Source organism: Carassius carassius, chromosome 17, assembly GCF_963082965.1.
Source record: "Carassius carassius chromosome 17, fCarCar2.1, whole genome shotgun sequence".
Classification (NCBI taxonomy): Eukaryota; Metazoa; Chordata; class Actinopteri; order Cypriniformes; family Cyprinidae; genus Carassius; species Carassius carassius.
The window spans coordinates 20934288-20945616 of NC_081771.1; the positions used below are offsets into that span (position 1 = coordinate 20934288).

The 11329-nt window shown below is 37.4% G+C and overlaps 1 protein-coding gene across 1 annotated transcript in view; it reads right to left on the minus strand.

Moving 5' to 3' along the window:
• LOC132161313 (protein disulfide-isomerase-like) overlaps positions 1–11090 on the minus strand; it is a 29177-nt gene extending 18087 nt beyond the window's left edge. The window contains exons 1-4 of the mRNA XM_059571283.1: positions 10786–11090; positions 9323–9529; positions 8023–8156; positions 7810–7947 (exon numbers count right to left, since the gene is read on the minus strand). Of these exons, the coding sequence (XP_059427266.1) occupies positions 7810–7947; positions 8023–8156; positions 9323–9529; positions 10786–10924 (618 nt within the window). The 5' untranslated portion in view covers positions 10925–11090. The remainder of the gene's footprint in view (positions 1–7809; positions 7948–8022; positions 8157–9322; positions 9530–10785) is intronic.
• Positions 11091–11329: the final 239 nt, after the last annotated feature.

Here is an 11329-nt window from a genome sequence, read left to right on the forward strand (position 1 = left end):
ATTATAGCTCCATCATTGCTCAAAGTAAAAAAAAAATCATGCATTATGATGTATGTTTTAATAAAAAAATAATTAAAATTAAATCAAAAGAAATTTCTCTGGCATTTCTTTCTTTTTGCTGTAGCCTATTGAAAACGTACCGAACCGAACTGAACCGTGATACAAGTATATCGTATCAAACCGAACCGTGAATTTTGTGAACTGTTACACTCCTACTAAATACAAATACTTTGTTTATAACAGTGCATATTTAACATACTTTTAAAAGTAACTTTCCCCAACACTGGTTAAATATGTTAAATATGCACTGTTATAAACCGTGTTGGGGAAAGTTACTTTTAAAAGTAATGCATTACAATATTGTGTTACTCCCTTAAAAAGTAACTAATTGCATTACGTTAGTTTTATAGAAAAGTAATGTGATACTTTACTTTTGCGTTAATTTTTTCCCCACCTGGGCTGGGCTTGTTTTTTTTATAACACAAAATTATTTTTTTTGGCAAATCTAACTTTCACACCAACAGTGAAATAATAAGCCTCAGGCTGAAGGAAATGCAAATTCACACATGTACAGTAGAGGAAAGCAAACCTTTATATCTATCTATAGTCATTTTTGCTTATTTAACTGAATCAGGTCAGAAGAAAGTACATTGGTCAATAAAGTGAGATTAAATGCATAACAATCAATTTTTTATTTAACAAATTTAGTTATTGGAGGTTTGGTAACTAGTATACTAATTCTGCATTTAACTGATTTTATTCATTTTGAAGACATATTTACTCTCAAAATCATTTTTTGCATCTAGTAAAAGCCTGCTTTGCAAAAAATATATAAATGAATTATCACTATTATCACGCCTAATTAGAACAGGGCAGGGGGCTATTGTGATACAGACGTGCTTGTAAAATGAAATTAAATCATTGTAAAAGGAGTAATTTATAGCTTGCAATGTGGAATTTTATTTCTTAAAAAAACTTTTCCATGTGAAGTTTACCTTAGTTAAATACGTTAAAATAATAAAAAGACAATCTTTTTCCCCGCCAGTACAAACATTCTCTCGCGCACCCCTGGTGGTCAGTCTGCGCACCACTAGGGGTGCACACACCCCAGTTTGGGAACCACTGCGCTAGAGTAAAACTCTGCCTTCTGTTCAATACTACCTTTCACTGGGAAATACGTCACAGCACTGAAATAAACTTCAGGTTCACCCAGACTTTTAAGTAAGAGATGCAAAAAGTTAAGACCATTTTGCTTTCTCTGGGGAATAAGAGTACGTTTACATCCATCTTCTTAATGTCATCATTCTTAATAAACCAACAATGCATGTTGTCACATAAATGCTTAAGTCGGACAGAGCAAGCTTTTCGCAAGTGCAAACTCAATATTTCTTTAAATGTGTTTTCATCTGGTGCAAATGTACTGTCAAAATCTAGAACCTTGTAGAGGGCATGCTGTAGGTGTGCACTGGATCTGCTTGTTTATATATTTGGATACTGCCAATATACATATACCAGTCATTACTTGAAATTAATTAATAGAATCTTGAAAGAAAAGAAAGAAAATTTTACTTTATCATGATTTTCTTGTGCTTGCACTGCCCTAATCTTTGATCTTTTTCTATCCCGAAACAGGATGCCTGCTGAAAGAGCAATAGAGGACTGAACCAACACACAAACACACACACACACACACACACTTTAGAGTTTTTTTTATTTTTTTAGGCATAATTCTGATTTGATTTTGCTTTGTTTTAAACATTCAATTTGTATTTTTTTTTTTAAATGAAATAAGTTCAATTTGAATTATTTGTCTTAAATTTGGAAATCATGCTTTCTATGGTATATTGCTTAATGATTTTTACGTGGATTTCACATGAAGTTACATGTTTATGTGGGGTGTAGGTTTAACAAAGATATTGGATGGGTTTCAAATCTTATCCCATGGATTTCACATGGGACTTTTAAGTTTTACATTTAATCTCATTGGTTTCACATGTGATTTTAGGGTTCACATGGGACTTTTACGTTTCACATGTGATCTCATGGGTTAAACATGTGATTTTAGGGTTCACATGGGACTTTTACGTTTCACATGTGATCTCATGGGTTTCACATGGGAATTTCAGGTTTCAAATGCAATTACTGGTTTCACATGGGAATTTAGGTTTCACTTGTGATCACATGGGAATTTCAGGTTTCACATGTGATTACAGGTTTCACATGGAAATTTTACGTTTCACATGTGATCAGATGGGAATTTCAGGTTTCACATGTGTTTACAGGTTTCACATGGGAATTTAACTTTTTACATGTGATTGCATGGGTTCCACATGTGATTATAAGTTTAACATGGGAATTTTACGTTTCACATGTGATCTCATGGGTTTCACGTGGGAATTTCAGGTTTCAAATGCAATTACAGGTTTCACATGGGAATTTAATGTTTGACATGTGATTGCATAGGTTCCTCATGTGATCACATGGGTTCCACATGTGATCACATGGGTTTCACATGTGATTATGGGAATTTCAAGTTTCACATGTGATAGGTTTCACATGGGAATTTTACGTTTCACATGTGATCTCATGGGTTTCACATGTGATTATAGGTTTCACATGGGAATTTTACATGTGTTTCACATGTGATCACATGCATTTCACATGTGAATTTTGTTTCACATGTGATCTCATGGGTTTCACATGTGATTATAGATTTCACATGGGAATTTTACATGTTTCACAAGGGTATTTTGTTTCACATGTGAAACACATGGGATTCACATGTGAAACACATGTGCTCACATGTGTAAATGTTCCAAAAGCACACATTTTCATGTGCAAAACGTGTGTTTCACATGTGATCCACATATTTCACATGTGCTTTTAACATATTTTCACATGTTAAATTTCACATGTGCAAAATCACATGTGTATGTGGTCACATGAGTTTTTGCACATGTGAAATTCATGTGTTTTTTCTGTAAGGGTACCAATTCGAAAAACTTGTGGAATGCATAGTCGATATAAAAAAAAAACTGGATGACAATTTCTTCCTGCTAAATTCAGAAAAAAACCGAGGTGTTAATTATAGGACCTAAAAACTCTGCATGAAATAACCTAGAACACGGTCTAAGACTTGATGGCTGCTTTGTCGATTCTTCATCATCACCTAGGTGTGCTATTTGATAGCAATCCTTCCTTAGAAAGACACATTTTTAAAACTGCATTTATCCATCGGAAAAAATATATCTAAATTATGACCCATGTACTCAATGTCAAATACAAAAATGTTAAACCTGGTGTTTATGAACTCAAGGTGAGATTATTGTAATGCTTTTTTGAGTGGTTGTTCTGAACGCTTACTAAAACTCCAGCTGGTTCAAAATGCAGCTACTAGAAGTTCTTAATAGAACCAGGAAGTATGACCATATTACCCCAGTTCTGTCAACACTGCACTGGCTACTAGGGATTTAAAATAGATTAATTCCATAATTGTCATTTAAATTAACGATCAATTAATCATTAACCATAATGCTGCAAAATGCATCTATTGCAGGCAGCAGTACTGACTACGTTTACATGCTGTTAAAATTCGGGTTATGGTCGGGTTAAGGTCACTATTCGGGTTTCTGAAACATTCGGGATAACCCGTTTACATGTGTGAGCAGAGAGAGTTACTCCTGTATGCATGGAATGTGTAATCAGTTGCCAATCCCGATGTAAACGGCGACGCACGGTTAGCGTCTGGACATCCGGACAACAAGACGCAATATGCGTCATTTCCGATTCTTCTTCCTGTATCCAAAGACAACAACAACAGCAGCAGCAGGCGGATAATGAATAGTTTGGGGCAGATAGCGATAGTCTTTGTTTGCGCTTTGGCGCTGGTACTGATCCACCAGCAGCACTTGACACTACTGTGCCTCTATACTGCACGCGGGGTTTTTTTTATGCGCCGTCACTACTCAAAAGACCAAGATTCCTTGCGAATAGAACATGCGCAGAACACACATTTTGATGGGGATATGCCGAAACGCATTTACAAGACCAAATATTCGGGTTAGAAAAGGGGTACCCCAGGTATAATATCCCGGTTTTTAAAAACCGGGATATGAGCATATCCGGGTTTTTGCCGGTGTTTACATGGCCATGGCTGCATGTAAACGTAGTCACTGCCATGAAAGGATGTGCAAAAGCCACACACACACACAACGCTTCCTCACTTGAATTAATGGGGTTTTAGTCTGAATAAAATGCTAGTAGCAGGATTATAAAAGAGATGCGATTATGATCATTTCATAAAATGAAGAGAGCGCACCATACGTTTGAGATCAATTTACTTTGACGTACCTATCCCACACGGAGACTGCTGAACGTGCCTCTTTAAATTGTTTTGTGGTGCTCGTAGTTGTATTTTAAAACACCATTGCAATATTTTCAACTGACATTATGGCATTTAAAATAAAAGGATCCCAAAAGTAACTGTGGCGCGCGTAACTTCTCTGCGCATTAAGTGAACCGTATCCATCGGCGCTGCTGCAGCAAAACACACTGGTGCTCACATTAATTTGATCCTGCTGGATTCTGTTTCTAGAAAATGTCAGATTTAGAATTTTTGCATTCCGGTAGGCCTAGCCTATTTGTTTTTTAAAATCTGACATAAGTGCTTTAGATCGTGACAGTGCGTGCGTGCAGACGAGGATGGGCGAGCACGGCTTTGACTAGATTTATTTGGAGATTACTGCTCATGTCTCATTCAGCACAAATCCAAATGTTTCCATATTCGCAATGTATTTAAATAGTTTACATTATAAATAATAGTTTTACACTTGCACATTCGCACATAGACAGAAAAGATGACCCACTTCATTTGAGCAAAAACATCTTTGGAAGAGCAGAGTGGACCGGTATACTGGTCTATTTAAACTGACCAGCGTAAACTTTTAAATGTTAAGTTGACTATTTTATTTTGATAATGAACAGACTGCGATGCAAGTTTGAATCACTAGAATATATGTGCGCTCCAGCGCGATCGAAACAGCCGAGACAGAATTTTTTTTCGCAGGGTTAGGAAAATGTTAGATCGTGACCATGTCTCTGGATGTCATTCGAGATATAGCCTTCATTAATGTGGCTTTGTTCTGGTTTGCCGGTTTCTTTTCTTAAATCTACTAATTTTCCAGGTTTATTTTATTATCTTTCACTTTTAAATCACATCTCTTACTGTGTGTGGTAAACATATGGGAAGGGAAATGAAATATTTCATGAATTAAGAATTTGTTTATTTATTACTTTGTTCCCTTATTTCAGTTAAATCATGGGTTATTTAGGGAACAAAATTAAAGAAACATTGACAATTGCCACAAATTAATAAGTCGTAGGAACGAATTAAGTTGTAGGAATGAATAGACTACCTGTCCTGTCACTGTGTCCCGCAGCCCTGCAAAGCGCAGTTATCTGATGAAATGACTTAGCTACTACATTTCTATTGCTTTTCATGTTGAAGAACTTGTAAACTTTAAAAGTACATTAAAATAAAAACAACACATCACATTAAAAGCTTAATTAGTACACTGAATTAATAATGATTAATTTATATACGGTCACCATCACTCACAGCGACTCACACGTGTTCTGCGCACGAGCCGCATGCAACCCAACCTTGAATCAGTTAACCGACCATCGACAACCTTAATCGATCAATCTCTTATCGACAATTAACCGATAATCGATTAATCATTTGCATCCCTACTGGCTACCTATTAAACATCGTATAGATTTAAAAATCTTGCTCATTACTTTTAATGCCCTGAATAGTATAGCACCTCAGTATTTGAACAAGCTCTTGTTACATTATAGTTCTCCACGTCCGCTGCGTTCTCAAAACTCTTTTTTTGAGAATTTGAGAAATACCTAGAATAACTAAATCAACTGCGGGCGGCAGATCGTTTTCCTATTTGGTGCCAAAACTCTAGAATAACAGACCTAACATTGTTCGGGAGGCAGACACACTCTTGGAGTTTAAATCTTGATTAAAGACCCATCTCTTTAATCTGGGTTAAACAGAACGCACTAATACGCTTCTAATATCCAAATCAGTTCAAGGATTTTTAGGCTGCATTAATTAGGTAAACCAGAACCGAGAACACTTCCCATAACACCCGATGTAATGGCTACATCTTTAGAAAAACGGGATACACACTAATAATAGTCTGTTTCTCTTATTCCGAGGTCCCCACAGCCAACAGATCCAGTCTGTATCTAGATCAGATGGTGGAAAGGGACCTAGAAAGGACCTCTATAGCCCTGACAGCAGAGACCATTACAACTAGATGAGCCCCAGATACAGATCCCCTGTAAAGTCCATGCCTCAGACGACTGCAGGTACCAGTTGAGTCCTCTGCACAATGTGACTTTGCTACAGCCTGGAATTGAATTGCCGATTTTATCTGGCCAGAGGAGAACTGGTGGTGGAATTGGTGCCCTATGCAAACTGTGTACAGGGAGCGGCGGTACAGGACAGGAGTCAATGAGAAGTTTAGTCTATTGTTGTTTATACATTTAAAAATCACATCCTTCCACCTTGCTCAAAGAATTAATAATTTTAGACCGATTTCTATAAATCAGCAAATTATTTTTTTCACAGCAGAACTCCTATCACTAACCATGATAAACGAGAGCATCATTTCCTAATGCATTCAAACGTCAAGGGAAAGCTCTGAGGTCTGCTTTAATCAGTAAGAACCAGAAAATCAAAATCATTGCATGGCCGAGCAAAGACCCAAAATAGCAACAGCAGTGTTGCCAGAGGAGACTACAATAGGTGCAGCAGGATCATGTTACCGTGGCTGAACTGAGAACTTAAATTATGGACTCTTATGGATTTCATAATCTAAATTGTCTCTCGAGAGCCTGGCGTTTAAGCGGAGAACACACTACACGACTGTCAGGCTGATTATGAATGTAATTTGGTATTGACAACTGATCGTTCCAAGTCTGACCAGGTCTCTTTCAGTTGGGCTCAGTGGCTTTTTGCAGTCAGCAGAAAGAGTTGTATAGCATGTGGTGTCAAGAACCAGTTGTTGCAAGTGGTTTTCTCAAAGATTTTTTAAAAACAGTTTAATATTTGCGACTAACGCCAGCATTAATTGTACATGCAGCTTTGCAGTGGAGATGTGCTCAATGTCAATCCATCATTGTTAATTTTCACATTGTAATGATCACTCATTCATTTATTGATGTACTTATCAGCCATCAGACTATGAGACGACACTGTCATAACATCCTATGGGTGCGTCCCAATTCAGATTATCTTGCAATTATTCTGCTTACTGAACATTTCAAATAAGGAGTTTATATTAGTAGTCCCATATTCATAACGGACCCCAAAGCCTGTTTACAAATGTCTACCATTGTAATATACATCTGCCAATGTCTGTATAGAGGGTGTATAAACAAAAAGAGCGTGCGTGTATCTTTTAACATGTATACATTTATTTTACTCTCTGCACAACTCTTTATACATTGGATTGATTTTACTAAACGAAGTGTGCACCAAATAGACATTCCTCCAGGAAAACTCGGTATTGGAAGAAACTTAAAATTCAATGACTAGGATCAGGTGGGTGGCAAAAACAAAATACTGATCAAGACATCCCTAATAGTTACATTTTAATTTTGCTAAATCTTATGCTACCAGATCTCATCACACCCCTAGTTTGCTATCCATTAATATAAAAAGTTATAAATCAATATTTATCAGTTCTGAAATTTTGTCAGCAGAGTTATAAAGTAGAGAACCTTCTTTACCTTCTTAAAAAGAACAACACCATCTTTGGCCACTTCAAACTTTGAAAAGCCTGCATCATCAGAGATGATGCCAAAGGGAATGTCATCCACAGCCTCTGCGGTTTTAATGAAGGCCTTGGCATTTTCTGATTCAACATCCTGCAAAGAGGCCGAAAAATGTATTTGTAAAAAGCACCAAAAACTAAACTAGCTTTTGAAAACAATGACATTTACCTTAAAGAACCCAATGACTGCAACCTCATTATCAGCAATAAGAGACTCTGCCTGGGTCACATCAGTTAAAGTAGTAGCTGCAGGGCCAGTTCGCTTTTTCAGCCAGTTGACGATGTCATCAGCCTGTCGGCCAGCTGTAAACAGAGCATGAGCATCTCATAGTGAGACAAAGGAACCTGGTGGTATCAAGCAAACACTTGTACATGTACAGAAAAAAAAGCGCCATATCAACTATAGGAGATGTGCCACATTTCGATTTGGCACATTATTAATATATTTTTTTTTTCCCAAAGCACCTTGCACTGCGTTTCATAACATGTGACCTTGGTGTGCTAAACTCCAGTTCTACTCTAAGCTACAGAAATAATGCACTGATAATAAATATACATGCGCTATTAAATGCAGTAAACATAACTAAAGTGTTCATTTCATGCATCCTCAGCAATTTATGTCCATTTATGACCACAGGGCAGGACCGACATGCTGTCAATGTGATTGACATGACACAGTCTCAAAGGTAGTCTTAATTATGCTGTTTTTAAATGAGTGAGGAGCAAGCACCACAGCTAACAGCAAGAACTACTGATGTGACACATCAACAATCACACTGTGGTTCAGCTTTTGATCAACACTGAGTTCTTATGACATGACCTGATACAGATGCCTGATAGAGCCCTTCCATCAAGGACTCCAGATAAGACAAAGATTAAATATTCTTTAATTTAGTTTTCTGTGATCGCTCAAGGAATCTGAAAAGCGTTACTTTTTTTAAGACCTTGAGACATCTGAAAGTCAAGGAACTTGCATTTACTTAGACATGTCTGCTCTGTAGGAGTAAGACAGCCATGGAGAGCAGACTACAGCAACCATACCAAAGGCAACGTGAGAAACTGCATGTTGAAGGAAAAGGGGGAGGGGCCCTTCTACAAATAGGCTGGAACTCCGGGCTTCCACGTACAGAATGACATGCACGTCTTCAGCAGTTAGCACTTACATTAATGGTATGCAGACCACTGACCTGTCTAAACTGAATAATGGTTTACGGTATAAGATGGCATCAATACAGCTCAGTCACACTTCACAGCAGTTCAAACCAAAACAAACCTGTTAGAACTTTGTGCACTTACTGATTTCCTTCTATCTGGTTTTAAGCCAGGCTTATTTATTGATTTTGAAAATTTTGAAACCTTTTTTTTTTTCACACAAAAGTAGAAGTCAAAAGCTGAACACAGTCTAGTAGTCCACAGAAAAAGATGGACCATAAATATTATACAGGAAAATTGTGGCTGATATCTCTAACCAGAATACTCCTTGGGGTTCTCCTTCTCTCCTCTCTTGAAGAACTTGATGGTGGGATATCCACGAACACCAAACTCCTGAGCGAGCTCAGATTCCTCCGTTGCATCCACCTTTGCTAGTTTGATGTCTGAGCCTTCAGCTTTCAGCATACCAGCTGCTTTGGCATATTCGGGGGCCAGGGCTTTGCAGTGCCCACACCATGGTGCATCTGCAGTTAGCAAAAAATGGTTAAATGCAATAAACCTGACATGTACTGTCACTGCATGTTAGCGATTTTACATTCATTACACAAGCCACATTAGCAGTAATTTGAATGTGTGTGTGTGTATATATATATATATATATATATATATATATATATATATATATATATATATATATATATATATATATATATACACACACACACTCTAGTGTTCAAACCCAGTAAAACGGAATAAACTAAATAAGTACGGCAAACTTATTACTCTAATCTTTTTCAACACGTCATATCTCAAAACCTGACATGCTATTAAAGTCAAGACCAAAGCTCAGTGGTTATAAAAATTCACATGCATCAAATATTCACTCACTCTTTTATCAGATAAAACACTAATGAAAGACTGTATAGTTTACGTTTTAATTAGCCTACATTGTTCACATGAAAAGTGTTTTAAAATACCAAATTCAATTTAAAAGTTATTTTTCTGATGTACACGTCAACCTAACGCGGGGTTGCTGCAAAGTCCGGCCCATATTACTCGCAGTCACACCTCCGAGTATGACGAAACACTCGTGGAGGCTAGTGATTGGCTAATTCGAGAGTCTATCACGTCCCTCCATCAGGATATACTCATATAGAGTGCCCAATAAATTTAGCCCGATAATGCGTACATAAACTAACCTAGCAGCTCGGTTACACACAGTTTGTGAAGTCTGTTCAGGTTTAAAACTCATTCATGCTTAACCATAACATAACGCATCCCATTATTAAGTGGCGAAACCGAAAAACAAGTGAAAGCGCATATCAATGAATTCATTATCTTCAACACGACAGGAACTCAGAGCTACTGCTCCAAGTCTGCTATTGCCCTGAATACATACAAATCTACTAACTTGAATCGAATGTATTATTCTTAAATTGATTCGACGTACTGTACTTTAGCGTTTTTAAAATAGTTTTGGGGCGAGTGGCAAAGACCTCTTCAAATCATTAACCTTACATTAGAACCACTTATCTGAACGCTTTCAAATTCACGTTCTTACGTTGTGGTTTAATATTATCATTAAGATTTGGTTAGCTCACGTCTATTAATTGGGTTATGATTGCAAGAGATTAAGCACTGCTGCAGCAAATCAAATCTAAGAATAAAAAAACAATTCACTTCACTAAGAGTTGGTTTCGTTTTGCGTTCTCCTCATGCACAAGCTATCGACATGAACACAGCAACAATTCAAACAAAGTTGGCGACTAACGTTACTTACAAAACTCAACAAGGATATTTGGGTAAGTTTTGAGCGCCTCCTCGAAGTTACTTTTCTTGAGTACGAGCACGTCCTCCTCCTCGGCGATATCAGCCGTGCTCATAGCAGCCAGTGCGCACACAATCAACAACTTCAGCATCTCGGATCACTTCCAAACGTGCCAATTATTAATAATAACGTGATGGAAGCCTGGGAGACTGTTAGCGCGGCGGATCTTCTTTCACCTTTAACTGTCTGAAGTGTTGCTTGAATTTTGTGTCTGCCGCTAATTACGTGGCATTGAGCGCAGGAAACAGAGAGGACAGCGCTGCTGCGCATGCGCATTTATCAGGCCGAACGCAGTTCGTGTTGAATTGTGAGTGGACCGCGCGTCTCCTAGCACCTGGGAGTGTATGGAAGCATATGGGTAGCAATATTCAATTTGGAATGTAATATGCAAAATGACAATGCAATATGTAAAATGGCAATGCATTTCTGCATTTACATTTACATTTTCCAATACATTTGTGTCATGTTTGGTGCAAAATGAAAATGAAAATTAAAT